General features: G+C 42.2%; 1 protein-coding gene across 4 annotated transcripts in view; it reads left to right on the top strand.

The window, feature by feature from the left end:
- SERGEF (secretion regulating guanine nucleotide exchange factor) overlaps positions 1-23,692 on the top strand; it is a 246,322-nt gene continuing 222,630 nt past the window's right edge. For all 4 annotated transcript variants that reach the window (XM_082476673.1, XM_082476671.1, XM_082476674.1 and 1 more), the window contains exons 1-8: positions 1-94; positions 3,518-3,653; positions 4,847-5,002; positions 5,970-6,064; positions 10,412-10,472; positions 14,759-14,872; positions 17,339-17,401; positions 21,306-21,464. In XM_082476673.1, the coding sequence (XP_082332799.1) occupies positions 35-94; positions 3,518-3,653; positions 4,847-5,002; positions 5,970-6,064; positions 10,412-10,472; positions 14,759-14,872; positions 17,339-17,401; positions 21,306-21,464 (844 nt within the window). In that variant the 5' untranslated portion in view covers positions 1-34. The remainder of the gene's footprint in view (positions 95-3,517; positions 3,654-4,846; positions 5,003-5,969; positions 6,065-10,411; positions 10,473-14,758; positions 14,873-17,338; positions 17,402-21,305; positions 21,465-23,692) is intronic.

Raw genomic sequence — 23,692 nt, 5'->3', positions numbered from 1 at the left:
CCCCCGCCCGGAAGTGCCGTCGGAGCGTTCCAGCATGGAGCGCGAGCTCAGGGCTACGGCAGCCGCCCCTGCTGCGGCCGCGCTCTTCGCCTGGGTACGTGACTCCGCCTCCGGGCCGTGGCTGCTGGAACTGAGGGGCTCACAGACGCTGGGAGCGCCCGGCCTCGGCGTGGGCGGTCCTGGGGCCAGGCAGCCGAGGTCCGAGAGGCGCTCCGGGTTGGAGGATCCTGGGCTGGGGGCTGAGGAGGAGAGGGCGGGGAGGGAAGGGTCTTCATGGGGTGACTTAGGGGCTTCTGGCTGGTGGGGTCCAGACCGGAGGGGCTGCGGCGCAGTGGGAAGAACCTGCCTCCAGGACAGAGCGTCTGGGTCCGCGACAGACTTCAGGCCCGGATAGCGCCGGGAGAGGCGGAGCGGAGGGCTCTGTGGAGAGAGGATCTCCCCGTCCCAGAGCCCCGTGGGGCCACCTGTGCACCTCACCCTCCCACTGCCAGGAGGATGAAGGCCTTTCCCCAGCCCCACCCCAGCCTGGCCGGAGCAGCCTTTGGTGTGAGGCCGGCGGTGTTGGGCCGTGCACAAGGCGGAGACCCTGCATAGTTACTGATACTCGGCTGTGACTGGGTCTTCCCTGCACGGGGGGTGTGGGAGTCTGCGCTTGTGTCGGTTTGACGGGTGCACTGAGAGACAGGGTCATCTTTATGTGTCGTGGCTGGAAGAGAGGAGAATCTGTGCACGGGAGCGTGTGGTAGGCAGCCGACCAGATGCACGGGAACAAACACATAGTGTGTTGTAGTTCTTCATAGCACATGCTTGTAATGAAACGTATAACTTGTTAATGTCGGTCTCCTTGGCCAGAATGTAGGCGTCATGAGGGTGGGTGCTGTGCATGTCTTGTATGGTGCCTGGCTTGTGCCTGGCACATTGTAAGGTGCTCAGTACGTATTTGTTGACTAATGGATGAATGAGTACCTGTTGTGTGCCGAGCTATGTGCTGGTCTTTTGGGAACCGCAAAAGAGTGAAAGACTTCCAGCTCTCGTGTTGGGGGCGGTGGGGGGAAGAGAATAAGACCTTTACTGCTGTTGAAACCAGTATGTATAGACTAATTTACAACATGGCAATTATCAGTACAGGCAGCATTTATTGAGTGCAAGACTGCTGCAGACCGGCAGAAGGGAGAGCGTGGTGTGGCCCGAGGTGGTCTGGCTGTGTCTTTGGGGTGGCACTGGAGCTGGGGGTGGAATTAGGGATTGAATGTGTGCCTGGGTGGGTGCTTTTCCCAGGCCAGGGACTGGGGTCTGCGTAGACAGAGGAAACATCTGACAGAAAAAGCCTTTCAGATATGGCCTTGTCAGTACTGAAGCAAAAATACTGTTGAACCTAACCTCGTTGCTGCGCTTGGAGGCTTGCTGGTGTTTTCTTCCTGCTGCATTATCTGTGTGGAGGGGTGTATTAGTTTGCTAGGGCTGCCATAACAAAATACCACAGACTGGGAGGCTCAAACAATGGAAATTTATTTTCTCGCAGTTCTGGAGGGTAGAAGTCCAAGATCAAGGTGTCAGCAGGTTTAGTTTCATCTGGGGCCGCTTTGGCTTATAGATGGCCTCCTTCTTGCTGTGTCCTCATGTGGCTTTTTCTGTGGGTGGGAGCATTCATGTGTTTCTTCTTATAAGGATACCAGTCATATTGGATTAGGGTCCCATCCTTATGACCTCATGGAATCTTAACTACCTTTTTAAAGGCCCTATCTCCAAAAACAGTCACAGTCTGAGGTACTGGACGTTAGGGTTTCAACAAATGAATTTCAGCGGAACACAGTTCAGTTCATAACACGGGGATTTACCTTTTTGGATGGGTGTGTGTGTGTGTGTGTCTTATGTCTGGAGTGTTTGTAAGGAAGGCAAATACAGCTGTAATAGATTGTATTAAAATTTCCTTTTGTTTTGCTTTATCATGGATTTAGGGCCTCTTGCTGCATTACAAAAATTTGGTGCCGTTGTTTGAATCTCATAATGCTGGCTCAGCAACCTGTAGCCCTGGTAATGGGGCAGCCATGGAGATCTCACGGCTAACAGAGAAATCCTCTGCACATGCTCTCCACTTCACACCATGCAAGTCTTTCATTTGCTCTTTCCTGAGGGACTCATAGGGTCATACATTAATTCACTGTGAAATATATGCACACCTTCTTTGGGCCAGCACCATTTCAGATGCGGGGGAAATAGCAGTGAGCAGAACAAAGCTCCTGCCATCATGGAGTTACTTAACTCTCTGAGCCTTAGTTTCTTCATCTGTGAAATGAGTGATAATGCCCCCCACCCCGTGAGAATTAAAGGGGAATGCCCAGCACACAGAGAAGCACTCAGTAGTTGGTAGCTAATATTGCCCTGAGGGCCTCTGGGACCTGTGTCCCTGCATGGCTCCCTCGTCCAGCATGGAGTCCTTGCAGCCCAGGATGGTTGTGGAATAGACCACAAGGGGCAGGAGTTTGTATTTATGTATGCATTTTTTGGTAGTTATTTTAAATCATTTTTTTTTCATTCAGGTGTCTTCAAAAACAAACACATTTTAAAAGTTTTACTACTCAAGAACCAACCGGCCGTCGGTGGTTGGAGAAATCATAAGGATTTCCAAAATCTTAATAAGATTTTCCCTGCGGGTCCATAATCCCTTATCTTCAATTTTGAATACAAAAAGCTCTGTAAACCCAGAACTGACCTGACATGAGGCTGTTTATAGTCTTTGCCCACTAACTGAGTATTTGTACCGTTTACTGCAGAAATAATACTGTTTTACCTATGGGGTACTGCTCCCAGACCTTGCAGCAGTGTATATGATTTATATACTGTATTACTTTTCTAAAGTCTATAAAATTCTGAGTCTGAAGTACATCTGGCTGCAAGGGTTCCAGATTAGGGATTCTGGACCTTTATCATATAATAACAACAACAGACATATTGCCCACCAAGGGGAAATCTGTTTCCTTAGAGGAATCTCACCACGTGAATCTTACAGTAACAAAACATTGTACTTGGAAAGGCCCTTAGAGATCGTTGCCAACCTCTTTCACCTCTTTCAAATGAAATAACAATGGTGTGCCCTGCTTGAGGGCACAAAATCCTCAGCTAACTTTGATTCCAGAAAGTCATTGCCAGTTTTCCCAGTGCGGGTGTGGGGAGAAGGGACAAGAACTAGTCCCAGCGTATTTCCCACCCACTTCGTTCCTATTTTTCTTGATTATTTCTTTCCGTAGCTTCCCTAGATAATTACCTTTTATCAGAAGGAACTCCTATGCTGTCCCCTAAAGGCAACACATGTAGGCTGGGGCATTGGAAGGGGAAGGTGAAGAGTATCACTGGATGAGTTGTGGATGTATAACAACTTCTTAAGAATGAGCCTATGAAATCTCATCTGTTATAGGCTCTGAGAGGAACGTGAGGGTGAGAAAGATAGGGACAGGTAAATTCAAATTGACAGTTGGGGTTCCCATAGTTTTTCATCCTCAGCTTATTTTATCCCTAGGGTGCAAATAGCTATGGGCAACTTGGCCTTGGCCACAAGGAAGATGTGCTTTTGCCCCAGCAGCTGAGCAACTTCTGTAATCCTGGATGTGTCAAGAGGATCACGGGAGGAGGGGGCCACTCTGCTGTTGTCACAGGTAACTTCCTTCAAGAATATATCGCCTCTCATTTTCTTATTTAGACATTCTCCCCTAGGGTGTTATATTACTGTCTTTCAGCCTTTTGTATTTTGCAGAGGACAACATTTTTGTGAAGGAATCACATTACCATCAGAGAATGGCAGATTGTCAGAGCTGAAAGGATTTCAGAGATCAAGGCCACCCCTCTTTTCCCCTCGCCCCGCTCTCCAACTGAGGCTCAGAGAGGAAAACTGCTTAAGGTTACAAGACAAGTAGTGGCCGAGTTGCCACATATATTACATTTTATACCATAGATTGATATTTAACTTTCATATATGAGTTAGAAGTCTTGGCAGTTAAGTTGAATATTCCTTGAGAGGAAGAATTTTATATTTTCCATAATCTTCCCTCAGAGTACCTAGGATAGTACTTAATAAGTATTACAAGCGCTATAATATTGCAAAGGAGGGCATATTGCATCCTGGTTAAGAACATGAACTCTGGAATCAAACCATGTGGGTTTAAATCCTGGTTCTCTTAGTTGTTAGCTGTGTGGCCTTGGGCAAATTACTTAATTTCTCTGTGCCACAGTTGCCTCTCTGTTACATGGGGATAATAATGATGAGAACCAATGAGTTAACAGGGCTGCATTATGACTTTCATGAGTCCTTGACACTTTTGCCTTTGTGGACACCTCCTTCCATAAAGAAATATTTAAAATTATGTTTACAGCTGCACTGACATAAAGATTAATATAATCCAGGCCAGATTTAGTATTATATATTCCTATTACATATATTTTTTATTAAAAAATTAGATTAAAACATTTTTGTGGGCTTCTACAAGTATGGTGGGCCCCAGACGCTGTGCCTAAAGGATAAGTCAGCCCCACGCCTGAGGCCCTCAGAAGAGCACTTGGCATATTCTGCGTCCTGAATAAACGTTGGCTTTTATTGTTACAGTAGATGCTCAATTTGGTAATTAATTGGCCACTGCTGTAGGACTTGGAGTTTCCATTTAGATATTAGATTGGAGCCCCTTGGCCTTGTGCCATTTGGTCCAGAGCACATTAACATGCATGGCTCATTAACTTGGGTGGGAAAAAAGTTAGTGGGTCCATGACTCCAAATAATTAATGAAATCCTTTTGCTCATCTTAGCAGTTGTAATTTCCCCTGTGCACACTACCACTAAAACCTTTATATTTTGCAGATGAAGGAAGCCTTTTTGTCTGTGGCCTGAACAAAGATGGGCAACTGGGGCTTGGTCACACCGAGGATGTCCTGTATTTTACCCCCTGCAAATCCCTCCTTGGATGTCCCATCCAACAGGTGGCCTGTGGCTGGGATTTTACCATTATACTTACAGGTGAGTGCACTCCTAGGTAAATCTTTATCACCACAAAGGCTTTGGGTGAGAAGGCATGATGATGGGCCCTGATTAAATGAAATCCTCTTTGTATTTAAAAACACAAGTGTTGTCTCTGGTTGTCAAGAAAAGTTGCAGGGTGCATTTTGCAAGGAGGGTTTTAACAGTAAAGGAGATAGGGCTGGAAAATCTGGACTGTAATTATTAGAATCTAAACAATAGCTCTCATTTATGAAGTACTTAGTGTGGGCCTGTGTCAGAGTTGTAGGGAGTCAGTAGGTAACACTCTGTTTCTTGCTCACATTTGGGATCAATTGTGAGACAAGCACAGAGCAGTCAGACAGGTAGAGATCAAATTATCAGCTTTTTACTGATAAAGGCTAAATTGGAGGGCAAGGTTAATTGTCAGGCCAAGAGGTTCTGCTAATACTCCTCTGATCCAAACCCACTCCCCAAACTCTAGGCCTCCCCCGTAGGGGAAACCCTTACTATGTGTCAGCCCAGAGTGCCTGAGAGGAAGGTGCCAAGCCATACTGTCCTGTTCCTTCTCCCAAACTCACCAACTGGCTAGGTTACCCATCCTCCCCTAGAAAGCAGTGAGAATGGGGAAGGGCAGGGAGAAAGGCCTGGAGTATATTAAAATTATGGAAATTCCATCTCATGGAAATATGAAAAGTGGGAGATAAGTATCCTCCATCCCAACACTAGGCACATGGCTAAGCATTCTCCACAGCTAACTTGTCATTAATTAGGTGGTGTAGTGGATAGCCTGTGTAAAACGCTTAGCCCAGTGCCCACTGTTTTTGTTCCTAGGGGGATAGAGCAGGGGGTATGGACTGAATGTGCTGGAGCACAGGGCCCCACTCACTCCTCTCATTCCTTTTGCTCTTCTCATCCTTCAGCGTTTACCATTGGTCACAGATGTCTTACTTCTTAGATTTGCAATTCAAGTATTTGTATTTTGCAGAAAATGGTCAAGTTCTATCATGTGGATCCAATTCCTTTGGCCAATTAGGAATTCCTCATGGGCCTCGAAGATGTGTGGTCCCCCAGGCCATTGAGGTAAGGACAGCCCCTAATATTGAGCTTGCCTGTGTACTGTGAAAGTGTCTCCAGGTATCACAGTTATCCCTCCCTGGACTAAAAGACTGGCTGGGTCCCTGAAAACCCATGGGGTAGTTAGAATTTAAGTTGAAAAACTCAGGTTCTCCTGGGAAAGATTAGGTTGGAGGGATGGATGTTGTGAGTGAAAAGCCTCTGTTAGCTCTCATACATGTTATAATTTTTTGTGAAATAAAACAATAAAAGTAATATATCTTATAATGACATTTTACAGTTCTAAAAGTCGTCATAGTGGAAACTGTGTTAGAAACAGGTGCAGTGGGAATTGACTCGCCTAAAGACACTAAGTGAGGCAGATGGCATAGGCCCGCACTGTCCAATGGGAATGTCATGTGAGCCACATACGTAATTTAAAAGTGTCTAGCAGTGCCATTTAAAAAAGTAAAAAAAAAAGGTGAAATTAATTTTTAAAATAACAGCTTTATTGAGATATAAGTCGTATACCATAAAATTTACCCTTTAAAAATGTATGTTTCAGTGGTTTTTAGTATACTCACAGAGACGTGCAGCCACCACCATCGTCTAATTTTAGACCATTTTCATTGTCACAAAAGAAACTGCATGCCCAATAGCAGTTAACTCCCATTTTCCCCTCCCACCAGCCCCTGATGACTGCTAATCTGTATCTGTGGATTTGCCTATTCTGGGCATTTCACATAAATGGAATCATACAATATGTAGCCTTTTGTGGATGGCTTCTTTTACTTCACATGATGTTTTTAAGTTTCACCCGAGTCATGGTATGACATGGTAAAATTAATTTTAACAACTTTTAAACTACTCTAATGTAGCCAAACTATTATTATTTCATTTTATATGTCACCAATATAAAACTTTATTAATGAGATATTTTATATTCTTTCATTTATATGAAGACTTTTTCTGGTGTACATGTTTTACTTAGAGTATATCTCAATTCAGTCTAGTCACATTTCAAGTGTTCAACAGCCATGTGTAGTTAGAGGCTACCATATTGAACAGCACAAGCGTTAGATAGGACTCCTGGTTTTAGTTCAGAGCTCTTTTCACTGCATCATACTTAAAATGTACACATTTTTGTGAAGATTATATTGTAAGCAAACTTTTAGAGGAATTATGCTGGAATCTAAAATGAGTTTCACCACCTAAGCTGCTCCACTCATATCTAATTTCCTTAAACAGTGACTAAGAGTGGGAGATCTGTTTTCATTGGAGAGAGCTTAGGTCTGCTCCTATCACTTTGATGAATTCTAATTGCTGGTATTGTGGCGTATTATTTGGGGTCATGGTTTGGGCTGTTCTAACAAAAATATTATAGACTGGGTGGCTTAAACAGCAAACATTTAATTTTCACAGCTCCAGAGGGTGGGAAGTCCAAAATCAAGGCACCGGCATATTTGATATTTGGTGAGGGCTCACTTTCTGGTTCATAGACAGCCATCTTTTTGCTGTGTCCTTACACACCACCAGAAGGGGAAAGGCGCTCTCTGGGGTCTCTTTTATAAGGGCATTAATCCCATTCATAAAGGCTCCGCTCTCATGACCTACTCACCTTCCAAAGGCCCCACCTCCAAATACTATTATGTGTTGGGGATTAGGTCTCACCATGAATTTCCTAAGAACACAGACACTGAGTCTGTAGCACATGGTATGCATGGAAGTCTAGACTCTGTAGTCCCTGTTGTAAGAAGTTCTACAGCTTCTAGTTGCAAATAGGTAGCTTTTTAAGAACCTATGTATAAGTTATAATTAATTTAGCTTAAGTCACATGGTTAAAGAAGACAGAGAGGAGCAATGGTTAAAATATGTTGGATGACAGAATCAGAAGGTAAAAACATTTTGACACACTGTGTCTTATAGAACAATGGGAGGAATGTGCCAAAGTGAAGTATAAGAGAAATTCATTCATTTATTTAATAGCAACTATTGTGTGTAGGTGCTGTATTTAGGCAGGGAGGGCAAAGGTGAATAAGACCCAATCCTAGCATTCGAGGGCCTTGTAGTTTAGTAGTACATGTTAGATACAGAAATACCTAGATGCATTACCATGTTAGAACTATGATAGATGCATGTATAGCCTCGAAAGGGAGTACTGAACTCTTTCTAGGGGAAGGTGGGGTGAGAACAGACTTATGCTGAATCTTGAAAGTTGAGTAGAAATTTCCCTGGCTCGGGATAGGAGGATGTGCAGAGTAGGTACAAAAGAAGCACATTACAAACAGAAGGAACTTTGTGAACTAGGGTATAGAGCATAAAACAGGAGGGCATGGGATACTGCAAGCAGTTTAGTATGATTGGAATATAAGGAAGTGGTAGAAGTGCCAGTAGGGATCGGGCAGGCAGGGAGGTAGTGTCTGATAAATGGTAAGAACAGTGAGTTAGAGAGGGGCCACATGGGGTAGTGTGGGGGGTGGATTGAAGGAAGATTACTCAGAAAACTCTTGCTAATAATCCAGATGAGAGATGATCCTGCCCCAAACTAAAGCAGCAGTAGTGGGGATGGAGAAGAAGGAATTGAGGTTAGTTGGTTTGAAGAGAGTGACTCCACATATAAAGCCCTTCAGTTAGCTTTGAAAAGGAAAAAAAAAATTAAAAGAAAAAATGTTCAAGGGTGGTATATTCAAATTGTATGAGCAGTAAGATTTGATCTTCCCCAAAGCTAATGTGATTGTGGGCTGAGTTGATAGAAATATAGTCTCCAGAAGAAGGGAGGCCAGAGCTCTGTCCTTCTTTGTGCTGGTCACACTGCATCTAGAATGTTGTGTCCTGGTGTGGGTTTGGTTCTTAGGCCCTGGGCACTGAGGTGAATAAGACTCAGACCCTGCCCTTGAGGACTCTAAAGTTTAGAAAGACACTGTGGATCTGTAAATAAGCAAATATGGTAAAGTCCCATAGGGGCTATGATTGGTGCATATACAGTCCCTTAAGAGAGAGACTGAGTAACCAGAGCATAGAGGAGAGAAACCAAGAGGGGGAGGGAATTTGAAACTAGGTGATGGCTGATGGAATTGGGGATGTTTTTCCTAAAGAAGAGATGTGTATTAGTTATCTATAGCTGTGTAGTAAGTTACCCCAAAATTCAGCAGCTTAAAGCAGCAAGCATTTATTATCTCACAGTTTTGGAGGGCTAGGAATCTGGGAACAGCTTAGCTGGTCTCATGACTTTGCAGTCGAGATGTCAGCCAGGCTGTACGAGGTCTGCTGGAGGCTCAACTGGGCTGGTTCCACTTCCACGCTCTCTCATGGGCAGGAGGCTTTAGTTCTTTACCATATGGGCCTCTCTATAAGACTGTTTAGACATGGTGTCTGACTTCCCTGAAGAGTGATGAGAGAGAGAGAGAGAGAGAGAGAGAGAGAGAGAGAGAGAGAGAGAGAGAGCGAGAGAGAGAGAGCGAGAGAGAGAGAGAGAGAGAGAGAGAGAGAGAGAGAGAGAGAGAGAGAGAGAGAGGCAGGCTGGTCGAGGCAGGCTGGTCAAACAAGAAGCCTCAGTGCCTTTCATCAGCTAGTCTCGGAGCCACTTATCACTTCCTTATCCTATTCATTAGGAGCAAGTCACTAAGTCCAGCCCACAGTGAAAGGGAGGGGAATTAAGCTGCACATCTTGAAGGGCGGAGTCTTAAAGAATTTGGGGACCACAAGGTGTCTTAGGACATGACAACTGTCTTCAAACGTTTGGGAAGCCTTGTCAGAAGCAGTAGGCAGATAGGTTTGGTTCCACCTAAGGAGACAGATGGAACCGTGCAAAGATGAGCAGGCATCTGGGGAGGTGGTGAGCCAATGTCACTGGAAGTAGGTATTTGACAGGGGTTGTATGACCACTTGGTGGGGTGTTGTAGATAGGTTTCTAGCATTGAATGGGGATTGGACTAGATCAGAGGTCAGCACACTAGAACCCTTGGTAAATAAAGTTTTATTGGAACACAGCCATGCCCATTCATATATTTACTGTGTATGTTGCTTTTATGTTACAATGGCAGAGTTGAGTAGTGTGACAGAAACCATGTGGCCTGCAAAATCTAAAATATTTACTATCAGGTCCTTTACAGAAAATGTTTGCCAACCCCTGGACTGGATGACCTTACAGGTGCCTCCTAGCCCTGAGTGGCATTGTAATATGGTATTTTAAAAAGATTTTGCCTTTTAGGGATACATATAGAGGCATTTATGAGTGGAAATGTTGGGAATTGGGAGCTCCAAACCAATCAGACACATAATGAGGATCATGCTGTGTTGTGTTTGGGCATAAATTACATAAAATTTTATAGATGGATAATTCTGAGATTGCCATCCTTTTCTTTGTTTTGACAGCTCCTGAGAGAGAAGGTTGTTAGTATTGCTGCTGGACTGAGGCATGCTTTAGCTGCAACAGGTGATCATTTTGCTTTTATTTTCTTGATAAGCATGTAATAAGGAGACACGGAGCTTTGGAAGAAATAAACTTTAAGATTCAGAGTGTCCTGCTATGCTGCAGTCTGATTAAAAGGAGGGGACATAAGGCAGAAGTCATGTGGGAAAGCCTTTAGCAGGTAGGGAGGAAGGAAATGAAGTTGTCTAGCTCTTTGTTATGTTCTTAGGCATGGTGCTAGGTTCTCTTGATTTAGTTAGTACCTCATTTAATCCTCATAGGCACACAGTGATGTGAGTTAAAAATTTTTTGTATTGAGGTATAGTTGATTTACAATATTATGTTAAGTTTTAGGTGACAACATAGTGATTCACAATTTTTAAAGATTATACTCCATTTATAGTTGTTAGAAAATATTGGCCATATTCCCTGTACAATATATTCTTATAGCTTATTTATTTTATACATGGTAGTTTGCACCTCTTACATATGAAGAAACTGAGGTCCAGAGAGGCTAAAGTGTTTGTCTACAGTTACACAGGGAGTTAGGAAATAAAAGGTGAGCTGGGATCAGAGTCTAGGACAGGCTGGATTCCAAGACCCACATTCTTTGCCATGAACTGCATTGCTTTCCTAGTGGATGTAAATGTTTATTAATTTAAATGCTTCAAGTGAGCTTGTCTCCTGTACCGTGAGAGGGTGATGCACATAGGGCTGACGGTGTGTGTGAGGTTGAGGGTGGAAAGCGGAGGAGGCAGTGACCCTTTTTTCTCTCTTGCTCATTTTTCTGCTTTCCGTTCCCACTTCTTTGGGCTGAAGGACAGCCCGAACTGGCTATGGCAGCCGAGGCTCAAGCGTTGGTGAGTCCAGTTGTGGAATGGGGAGAGGAGTGGAGGCGAGGAAGAATCTGGTGTATCATGGTGCTGGTGGTCACTTGGGGCTTAGTGTGATTATAGTTTTTGAAAAACTAAACTTTTTATTTTAAGGTAATTGTAGATTCACGTGCAGTTGTAAGAAATGAAATAGATCACACTCACTCTTTACCCAGTTTCTCTCAGTGGTAACATCTTGTGAAACTATAGTGTAATAGCACAACCAGGATGTCTTGACACAGTCAAGATACAGAACAGTTCCATGACAAGGATCCCTCTTATGGCTCTTTTGTAGCTGCACCCACTTCCTACCTACTCTCACCCCTTAGCTCTTTTGTTCTCCCACAGTAATGTTGTCATTTTAAGAATGTTATATAAATGGTATCATACAGTATATAGCCTTTTGGGGTTGACTTTTTTGTTCAGCATGATTCCCTGGAGATTCATCCAAGTTGGGAGTATGAATAATTTGTTCCTTTTTATTGCTAAGTAATATTCCATGGTATAGAGGTACCACTGTATTAGTTTGCTAGGGCTGCTGTAACAAAATACCACAGAGTGGGTGGCTTAAACAATAGGAATTTATTTTCTCACAGTTCAGGAGGCTAGAAGTCCAAGACCAAGATGCCATGAGGGTTGGTTTCTAGTGAGGCTTCTCTTCCTGGCTTGTAGATGCTACCTTCTTGCTGTCTCTTCACATGGTTTTTCCTTTATGCACGCATGGAAAGAGAGAGAGATCTCCAGTGTCTCTTCCTCTTTTTAAAAGGACACCAGTTCTGTCAGATTAAGGCCTCACTATTATGACCCATTTAACTTTTATCACCTCCTATAGGCCCTATCTCCAAATACAGTTACACTGGAGTTTAGGACTTCAATATATGAATTTACGGGGAACACAATTCAGTCTATAACAACCACGGTTTGTTTAACCAGTCACCCATTGAAGGACATTTGGTTGTTTCTGGTTTTTAGCTATTAAGAATAAAGCTATAATCATTTGTGGACAAGTTTTTATGTGAACATAAATTTTCATTTCTCTGGGATAAATGCCCAGGAGTGTGATTACTGAGTTGTATGGTAGTGATTATGCTTTTATAAGCAGCTTCTTCTCTTAGAAATTAGAAGGACCAAAGAATTGCCTGTCATTGGTTTCCTTGCCCCTTTCCTACCAACATTTTGTGATTGCTAGCCTTGTGTGTACATTTTTGTCCAGTTAACAAAGCAGCACAGTTCTCATTATGTGTTTGATTAATTTAATTGTAAGTCCTCCCCTCCCCCATTTAATCTGTGAATATTTCTGCCCACATCTCTAAAAGATAAGGAATTTTTCTGAAAACATTACCAAAAGATACCATCATCATACCTACAAAAAAGTTATCAGTAATTCTGTAATTTCATCAAGCATCTAGTCAGTATTTAAATTTCCCTGATTATCTCAAAAATATTTTTTTATGGTTTGTTTGAATCAGGATCCAAATTAGGTTTATCATTGCAATTGGTTGATATGTATCTCAAGTCTCTCTCTCTCTCTTTTAAAGTTTATTCCTTTTAGTTTTTTACTGTGATAAAATACACATAAAATTTATCATCTTACCCATTTTTAAATGTACAGTTGAGCGGGATTAAGTACATTCACATTATTGTGCAACTAGTACCAAAATCTATCTCCAGAACTTTTCTCATCTTGCAAAACTGAAACTCTATATCCATTAAACAATAACTCCCCATTCCCCCTTCTCCCAGTCCCCGGCAACCACCATTCTACTGTCTATTTCCATGATTTTGGCCACTCATACAGGTACCTCATATAAGTGGAATCATACAGTCTTTGTCTTTTTGTGGCTTATTTCACTCAACATAATATCCTCAAGGTCTATTCATGTTGTAGCAAATGTCAGAATTTCCTTCCTTTTTAAGACTTAATGATATTCCACTGTATGTATATACCACAGTTTGCTTATCCATTTTTCTATTGATAGACACTTGGGTTGTGACCACATTTTAGCTATTGTGAATAATACTGCTATGAACATGGGTATACAAATATCACTTCGAGATCTTGCTTTCAGTTCTTTAGGGTATGTACCCAGAAGTAGGATTGCTGGATCATATAGTAATTCTATTTTTAATTTTTGGGGGAATCTCCATACTGTTTTCCGTAGTGGCTGTACCATTTTACATTCCCACCAGTAGTCACAAGGTTTCAGATTTCTTCACATCCTTGCCAACCCATGTTATTTTCTTCTTCTTTTTTTTAATAGTAGTCATCCTAATGAGAGTAAAATGGCATCTCATTGTAGTTTTGATTTATATTTCCCTAATGATTAGTGATGTTGAGCATCTTTTTATGTGCTTATTGGCCATTTGTATATTTTCTTTGGAGAAAAGTCTTTTCAAGTCCTTTGCTCATTTTTGAATCAGGTTTTGTTGTTGTTGAGTTTTAGGAGTTCACTGTATATTTTAAATATTAATCCTTTATCAGGCATCTCCAGTCTCTTTTAATCTTTATGTGCCTTTTCCTCTCTTTTTATCCTCTTGCAATTTATTTGTTGAAGAGATGGTAAGTTTTGTTTTATTTCAATACTGCATTTTGCTCACATTGTGCTCAATCATCATCACTTATATTTCACAAAGCAGGTTTGTCTGTTTACAGCCTAAAGAACCATTGGGTATAGGATACTTCTGGAGGAGCAGTACCTTAATGTTGCTGTTGGATAGTGAATCCTAGTTACACACATCTGACTGTAGACAAAATATACAATATTTCATCTATGCATTTGTATGAGGTTCAGAACATGGGTACATGAATTAGAGTCAGTGAATATGGAAATAAAAGGCCATTCCATTGAAGTAGTGGCTATTAAGAAGCTATCTTGCAGTCATAAATATGTATTTATTTGGCGATTAGGAATCTTTGAATTCATCTTGGTGTAATAGAAGAGGCACTACATTAAGTGTAGGAGAGTTAAGTCCTGGTGTTTTCTCTGCTACTAGCTCCCCATATGACCTTGGACAAATCACATCCCCTCTACAGGGCCTCAGTTTCTCATGCAGTAAATGTGAGGAATGGACGTGGTAAGCTTCAAGGTTCTTTCCTGCTCATTCTGGAGTCTCAGTTGTCCTTTCAGGTTAATCATGAAAAAATTATCATTCCAGTAATTTGACTCTGGAGGAGTGTCCTAGAACTTTCTGGAGGGAGTTTTACTATGTTGGAATTTCCTTTGATGGTCTTAGATTGCCCTGAAGACTGGATTTGTGATTGACTTGGTGGTAATGCCTATGACCAGCCATAGGGCCTCTTGAGGCAATAAGCTTTTCCATAATATGCATGTTAACTGAGCATGAATTGGGAATCTCTCATGGCATTGAGGTTCAAAGAGCAATCTGGTCTTAATCCAGATAAAGAATTTCTTTTTTCTCTCCTGCTCCGCTGGGAAGCTAGTGGCACGGTGTTCCAGTGGGGAACTGGTTTGGCATCATCTGGACGGCGGTTGTGCCCTGGGCAGACTCTCCCACTGTTTTTGACAGCAAAGGAACCAAGCAGAGTGACAGGTAAGGTCCTTACTTCTTCTGAATCCTGTATTTATTCTTAGTTTGGAAATGGAGACACAGGCATGCAGAAAATGGGTAAATGGAGTTTTGCTTTTGCTATTTCTTGGTCTGTCTGTCTTAACTCTCTCTATTGGTTGGTCTGTTAATTTGCTGGGATTTTTGTGGGCCCAGTAAAAGTACCCCTCTTTGCTGCCAGAGTTTGGAACCCGTTGAGAAGTAGATGCGAGTCAGGTGGGTGGAAATCAAAATGGTAGCTCTAGAGCTGTTAAAAGTTAGGTTGGAAGACATGGCTTAGGTGTTTGGAAATAACGTGTAGCAATAGTGAGCCTCCAGGTTCTGAATCCCAGATTGAATTTACCCATCAGGCACTGGAGCAGCTGTATGCATTCGGTCCTGCTAAGCTCATGGTGCAGCTGAGAGCACGGAGGAGGCGCCCTCTGCAGGCAGGCGCATCCCAGAGGGAGAACCCACAAGGCATGTGCCTGCCTGCCCAGCTCCTTCTCCTGAAAGGAAAGCAGGAGCGAGTGAGGATGTGGAGAGAGGGGCTAGGAGCGTTCCTGAGGGAAGTCTCTCTTCATGGGCACACGAGGAGCAGGTAGGAAGGGTGCTGCCCACAGGACTCTTGGTCTCTAGGACTTTCTTTCTCTGTCTCTCTCTCTTTGTCTGCTCTACACTCTCTTCGTGGGCCTTTATCTCTCTGTTTGTAGCACCATGTCTCCACCTCCTCCTCTTCTTCCTCTCTCGCTCTGACTTTGTGACCCAGTTTACTGAGGGTTAGCTGTAGGAAAAACCTGTCAGGAAACCTCTACTCTCCTCTAGCTCAGAACAAAGGAGGGATTTTTGAGGGTGGTGGGAAGTGGGGAAAGAAAAGGGAAGGGTGAGCCGCAGTGGGAGTGTCGTACAAGTTGTTGGGATCGTTCTTATTCTCTTAAGTCCTTGAGGCTTTCCCCTGTTGCCGGGGTGAGGTTAGCGCCCTGAAGCCCACGTGTTGAGTTGGGGAGGGTTCTCTTAGAGAAGGAGAAGGGGCCACTGAACACAGGACAGTCTACTTCACATTGAAAGCATTTGTAATATAAACTCATACTTCCCAAACATCTTTCCTGCCTCACCAAGGTATTCACTGCTCCCTGGGCATGCGCTGTGTTCTTATTCCTCTGTGCCTGTGGGCAGACTGTTATCTCTTCCCAGGATGCCTTTTCCTTCCTGTTCCCCTTGGGAAAATCCTGATCATTTTTCAGGTCCTAGCTCAGCTACAGCTTTCTCAGGAAAGACTCTTCCTTTTTCTCACCTCCATTGCATTTTCTTTATGTGCATTGATAGCACAACGTATTGTATTGTTATGAGTTGTTTACATGTTTTCCCAAATGCCAAAGATGATGAGCTTTTTAAGGGTAGGGATTATGTCCACTGTCTGTTTTAGCACAGGTTTTGTATCTAAAAGGAATCAGAAGTGTTTTTGTTTGATTTGATTTAAACGACCTGGTTGGGATCTGCTTGGGGCACAGCTTAGATTCAGAGTTAATTTGGGGGAATTTTCTGATGAGATGTTAGAGAAGATATCAGCTTCCTGCCCTCAAAGTCTTTCACTTTTCGTTGTCCCCTCTTCACCTCATTGCCATCTGTTCTGGAGCTGGAACCCTGGATGTCCTCTCCCGACCCGGCCACTAGGGGACCAGTGCTTCCTCTCTGGTGAAAGTGGCAGAAACATCTGCTTTGTCCCTTTCTCATTCCACAGGATACTTGAAGGCATGAGGGGCATTTTATTAAGACACTAGTAAATTGAACAGAAGTGTAAGAAGAAAGAGTTACAGAGTAAGACTCCCATTTCTCTGCATGCCAGACAAGGTGACCACAGCTTCGAGCAGAGTTGATTAGGGTTTACACTGTTGTTGAAGGCAGTGTATTTAAGGGTGGAGAAGTGCTGGATTTGGATATGGGAGGCAAGTTCAAATTCTAGTTCTGCCTGTGTGTTGTTAGGAGGCCTGGGCTTGTGTTTCAGTGTCTGCATGTGATAGCAGCTGAATGTATGAGATGTCATTGCTTCTAGGCCCGCTCCGTGGACAGAGCTAGGAAATATACATGTACACACACGTTTATACATATGTACACCTATGTCTGTTTATCTCTAGTAGAAACCACAAGTCTACACTGACTTCAATTACAATGCAGTATCACATGGTCAATTCTAGCCTTTAACCTTTTCATATCTGTACCTTTCCCCTCCTTTCTGATAGTGAGAAATCTGACTCCTTTATCCTCAAAATATTTATTTATTTGTTCAACCTCCTGGATATAAGCAGTCTCCCTACCATGTCAGCCATCTTCTTGGCCAGTGCCACTGACTCAGACCTTCCTGCACTGGCTGAGAGTTTCTCTCCAGGTGCTGTTGTCACTGCCTATGGGCCTCCTGTGCCCAATTTGTTCTGTTACAAATGTGATTTCAAAAGAATTTTTTTTTTTTTGTAGGCCTAGAGAATTCTCAAGCAGTATGTGTTCTTGCTGGCTCAGACCACTCAGCTTCACTGACAGGTAGGTAACATGCCATTCAGAATTCTGGGTGTTTCTGCCTCAAGTGATGCTATTGGGATACAGAGGGAAAAGCATAGACTTTGGGGTCAGAATTCTGATGCCACCACTGGTATGATCTTAGGCAAGTCGTTTTACCTTCCTGAGACTATTTCCTCTTCTATAAAGTACTTTGTGGATAGTTTTGAGAATTACATATGATAATACATGTAAAACACTCATGTGAAACAGAAGCTCACTTCCTTTCCTCTGAGTTTGTTTTCTTAGCTGTACAGTAGGGATAAAAATATCTTCCTTTAGGGTAATTGTGATTGTCACATCATATAACCAACAGTAAATTTATGTATAATATGTTGTTATCTTATCCACCTAATCTATTTTGATGTCTAATATAACTATCTAAGCTCTCTAGCTGTCTATTTTCTCTAGCTGTTTAATCTCAGACTAACCTATTTTATCCACCTATATCTTTCTTCTCCATTTATCTGTCACCCTGTCTGCTCTCTCTATTTATCTACTCTATGTTATTTAACTATATATCTCTATTTTTATTTATCTTCCATCTTTGTGTCTTCCTATCTAACCCAGGTCTCCATAATCTCTAAGTCTAGTTGTGTATATGTTTCTGTAATCTATTTTATATTTTTATGTTTTTCTCTAGTTGATCTCTCTATTCCATCTCTTTAATCTGTCTATCTATCTAGTCTTTTTTCTCTCACACAGTGTGTTTATCTCTCTGTCTTGGCCATGTATCTGTCCATCCATCCATTTGACACACCCAGCCAATATAGTATAAACTTTCTAGTGATAATGCAGCATTTTCTTGAAAGTGAAGGTTATCCATCTCTCCTAAAGGTTTTTTTCAAAGCCCAGATTGCCCTGACCCCTGCTGGTAGACTGGATACTCTAGCTCCAAGAGATTTATGTTGATAAGACCTCTCACCCAGAGTTGAATGCATTACATTTTTTAAGCAAAGGGAAATGACTTTCATACAGTGTTTCCAGTGTTTCATGTGGAAATTAAGATGTGTACACAGTATCTGTAAATTAATGGGGGCATGCATTCTTCAGCATCAAATTTGTAATGCAGTCCAGCTGAGGAGCTGTTGCTGTTTCCAAAGCACAAGAGCCGTAACGTGAGATTTTAAATACTTAACAGATTCTGAACTACAGATAATTTGATATTTAATGAATTAAAAACAACTAACTAACGAAAGAACTAGCTGCTTTTAGCCTGTGTCTCATGTTAGGTAGATTTATAGATATGTTAAAAGAGTTGAGTTAAAATGAATGCCAGCTCTAAGGGACTCCTCTCGGCATGGCATGTGGTCCCCCCTCCCCTTTTATGGGGAGGGGGCAGAAAGCCCCAGGACAAGAAGTGACTAGTTCATCCCCCACAGTCCTCACTAGCGCTGGAGGAAGGCATTCTTTTCTGAGAATAAGAACAGACTAAGAGAGGTTTCTTTTTTTTTTTCGGCCATGCCATGTGGCATGTGGGATCTTCTCTGACCAGGGATCAAACCCATGCCCCCTGTGTTGGGAGCACGGAGTCTTAACCACTGGACCACCAGGGAAGTCCTGAGAGATTTCTACTCTGTTCTAATTCATTTGAAATGGTTGGTATTTTGTAAACCTAGAGATTCTTCTAGTTGCTTGCTAACATCGATTTCTTAAAAACTCTTGTAATTAGTAAAGCTATTTTTTATTTCATATGTGGAGCATTTTTACTATGGTGTTTTTAAAACATAGATGTTGGATTTTTTATTGCTATATAATTCATATATGAAATTCACTCCTTTAAAGTGTGCAGTTTAGTGATTTTTAAAGTATATTCACAAAGTGAATTGGTTTTGGATGTTGTGAAAGTGAATTAAAAAGGGTCAAGATTAATATCCGTCTTTCCTGGTCTAGTTCAAGCTGTTACACACTGGATTTTGTTCAGTGTTCTTTAGACCTTCTGTCTGGAGTTGTAGATTATGTAACTATTTGACATTGCAGCAGAATTTAGTTTTGCCTGCTGATGCAACAGTGTAATGATCCGCATGTAGAAGACAGTTCGTCTTTGCAAAAAGATGGTTTAGACTTACTAAGATAAATGAAGGCTTATTACAGATGCAGGCTCATTGTCAGTGGTACCTTGGTAGCTAAGCACTCATTTAATGGGTTGAAGCTTTGCTGAGGGGTCCGCTGCCCTCTTGTAAAGGATCCTCATACTTCATACACCCTGGTGAGGTCCAGGGAGGTTGCCCTCTCTCTAGGCATGAAATATACCAAATTCATTGTATAGCACTGCAGAATGTCAGTGCTGCAAGGTCACCTGGGTGACAAAAAGGCTCCACTGATTTATAGACCCTCAGACTCTATGAAACAGAGACCCAGAATGTGAAGTGATGTGCCCCGTGTCACAGAGTGATCCAGTAGCAGATCTGGGACTTGAAGCCTGAATCTTGGTCTAATATCCTTTAATGGTACTGTTTGGCTTCTGATCAGTTTTGGAGAATAGACCGGACTGCCTCAGGGCAAGCAATACTGTAAACTTTTATTGGGAGGTCACAGAATGCCGTGGAAGCAAAAACCCTGGCTTCTGGTCCCACTTGATCCCTTATGAGCTATGTGATCTTGAAAGTCACTTAACATCTCCGAGCTTTGGTTAATTTATCTTCTAGAAGAGTGTTGTCTAGGAGAAATATAATGTGAGCCGTATTGCAAAAAGTAAAAAGAAACAGGTGAATTAATTTTAATAATTTATTTTACTTAACCCAATATATCCAAAATATTATTTCAACATGTAATCAGTATGAAACTTATTAATGAGGCACATTCCTTTTGTTTTTTTTTTGCACTACGTCTTTACAATCCATTGTGCTTTGTTTGTCTTCAACATGTCTCATTTGGACTAGCCACATTTCAAGTGTTCAGTAGCCACATTTGTGTACCGTGTGCTTACTGTGCAGTGTAGAACCTTGGAATGTTAGGGTTGGGAAAGCGCTTAGAAATCATCCAAGGAGTCACAAACTGTAGATTCATGAGCCAAATTATGGTCTATGGCCCCATTTTGTTTGACTTCCAGTTAAAGATTTGTTGAATGTGAATGCCTTTTGGACAAGCATGTGCCCTCTGGTTTGCTGCCGTCACCCACAAGTATCTCCTGTTAACAGTGTCATCAGTTATATCGTCTGCCCTTCTTGACCAACCGCCCTCCCCTCCAGTCTTCAGCTGGTGAAACTAAGGCTTGGAGAGGAAGTGGTTTGTCCAAGGTCAGTAGCTAGTTAGCAGATCCAAGAATAGAAGCCAGAGTCACTTGACTCTGAAGTTGCTCTCTTTCTATTAAATCACAGTGTCAGTCAGTCGCATTCCTGCTTATATCACAGGATTATTGTGAGGTTCAAATGAGCTTAAGTGCTATGCGGATGTGATATAATAACATTATATTTTCTGCTGGACAGGGCATGTAGTGAAATCATCTTATATTTATAAAGTTTAAGCTTTAAACAATTTATCTTTTAACCTGTTATTTAAAAAAGCTAATATATATTTTTCCTGACAAAAGGTAATGCAAGCGTTTATTTTAAAAATGTAGAAAATAGAGAAACATATGTCTTGCACATGGTAGATGTTGAACAAATATTTGCTGAGTGAATTAATGAAAAAATAAACTCACATTCCTATTCCTTGACAAACTGCTAAGAACATTTGGCCTTTTTTCCTATTTAAAGAATTTTTTAAAATCTTGTGTATTATTATGCTATACATGAATTTGGTATCTTGTTTTGCTCTATTCAACATTGTAGGATTAAGAGTAATACAACTTCTTTTAACCACTTTTTTTTTTTCAAACTTGGGTTATTTTCCATCATTTTGGACTAATGTTCCTTCACCTCTTTTGTCCCCCTTTTGTTTGTTTAAGATGCAGGAGAGCTGTTTGTTTGGGGAAGCAACAAGCATGGGCAACTGGCTTCCCAGGCTGCTTTCCTTCCTGTGCCCCAGAAAATAGAAGCACATTGTTTTCAGAATGAAAAGGTCGCTGCTGTCTGGAATGGGTGGACACACCTGGTTGCTCAGACAGGTGAGAGTGGCAGAGAGTTTGTGGTTGGGAAGAGCAGCTGGGGGACAGCTGTCTAAGTAGCTATGAATGCCTGGGATTAGGTAGTTTGGTTTTTACTGATGAAAAGCTTTAAGGGTTGGGAAGGGGAGGACCTGGGATCTAGCTCTGCAGTCAGCCAGATATGTGGCTTTTCCTCTCTGGATCACAGGTTTACACCCAAAAAGGCAAGGCTGGCTTAGGTTAACTCCTTCTGGCCCTAAGAATCCATGAGGTTTTGCGAAGGAACCCACTGCAACAAACATCACGTAGAAATTTGTCCAGGTTGTTGGGGAGTCTTTGCCTTGTCATAGCTAAAGGGATGACTGTATTTGCATTTTCACTTGAGTCTAAATTAAAGGTGTCAGAAACTATTAAGTTAAATATTTTAAGATTGAGGCAAAAGCATTACTTTGAGTCATAAGTGGCATGGTATTTTGATTTAAATTTTTATTAACCCTAACAAACTTTGTACATTGATTCAAACACCCCACATATTCCTTCAGATGTTATCTTACCAGGCCATGCCATCCAGCTTTTGGCATCTTTATGTTTTCTTCATAATATCTTCGTTGATTTCTCATCTTAGGGCAGTTCTCCTTGCCTGGTCTTCATATTCCTGACTTTGTTCTCGGGGTTTGTTTTTTCATGGCCTCCCTTCTTCCCAACCTTCCTAGAGCTCTTGCTGACTGACACAGTTTCCCAGACCAGCAGTTTGTAATTCTTAAGAACCATTATCGTGTCAAGGCCTTCTGAACTTCAGGGGTTCTCAGGAGTCCCCTTGCCTGCTCTTCGCCTGCTCATTAGTGACACACAGATCTGTAGACTCTCAGATACCTGGTGACTTAATCCAGTACTTTTGTAGGTTTTCAGGTCAGCTTCAGTTATCCTGGGTAAGTCACACATACTACACGTTTGAACACACAGACATAGACTTATGAGTATTTATTTCCATGGTGCTTTTAATTGGTTCTTAAAAAATTTTTTAAGATTGTTTTGGTACACAGGCCTATATAACAAAGGTGTATAATAAACTTTCCATATTTACCGCTTCAGAGGATGCTCTAATGATGTCATTCATTTGGAGGAAAATCATGACTTTCCTCAAAGAAGTCCAGACTGCTTGAAGATTGGGACCATCGACATACATTTTTCTTAAAGAGACCCTGAGCATAGTAGCCGCTTATTTGTATAATTGCTACTCTCTCTCTTCTCCTCCAGACAGTGAGCTCTGTGATAGGAGGCACCATATTCATCTTGCTCACATCTGTATCTCCAGTGCCTAGCAGAGAAAGTATTCATTGCCTACATTAAACTGTTTCTAGTTAAAAGAGACTAAACATATTCAAATGCATAGGAGGCAGGGTAGACTGCGAGGATTTCTGACCTCTTTCCTTGGACTCGCTGGTCCGTGATCAGAAGGTTTCAGTTTATCTCTTTGGATTCAAGAGTCCAACCAAATCAGTTCTTGTTTATTCGGAACCTTTTGAGCAGTGTGCTAAGCCTTGAAGAAACAGAAAAGATGTGGGCCGTGCCCTCCCACTGCAATGTGTGGACAGGCTTAAGTCTAAGAGTACAGAAACAGAAGACTTTATCATCCATCTGTCCGTCATACAGATGGTGAGGATCTGTTTATGTACCATGCCTTGTACTAGGTCCTAATCCTGCCCTCAAGGAGCCCACTCTCACTAGGGGAGACAGACCTGTTATCAGATTTCAGTGCAGCAGTGAGCCAAGTCAGTGTGCAGGAATGGCACAGACACTAGCAGTAGTCTGAGTCACTGGGTGTTAACAGGTAGGCGTTTCATGCTTAGTCAGTCTTCAAAGAATTGCAGTGCGGTAAAATACACTTACTACCAAACCATAGTGAGTTTAGTTGAGTCTGTCAGTAAACCCGTTAACTGGTTAGGCAGCTGACTAGTGAAAGACATAAAGATGTTGCTGCTTTGATTCTAGCTTTGCAGCATTGTAGCTCATGCTGATTTCCACGTCTGGGCCAACAGCCCAGCACTCAGGGTGGGAGGTTGGAATCGATGTCCCTGACACTGTCACCCCAGCTGCTCTGGGGCTCAGCTTCAGGTCTCCACCTCCACTTGAGAGCGTGATCTTTGGGTAATGTTTCAGCTGTTTAATTAACTTGTTAATTCAGATCTCTTGTTTATGCACTTTGTTATTTTCCCCTTTCTCCTGAGTCCAGAGTGGTTAAAAGCTGG

Source organism: Balaenoptera physalus (genome assembly GCF_965194825.1).
Source record: "Balaenoptera physalus genome assembly, chromosome: 10".
Classification (NCBI taxonomy): domain Eukaryota; kingdom Metazoa; phylum Chordata; class Mammalia; order Artiodactyla; family Balaenopteridae; genus Balaenoptera; species Balaenoptera physalus.
Note: the sequence above shows the minus strand (reverse complement) of the source record. Positions and strands in the feature narration are given on the sequence as shown.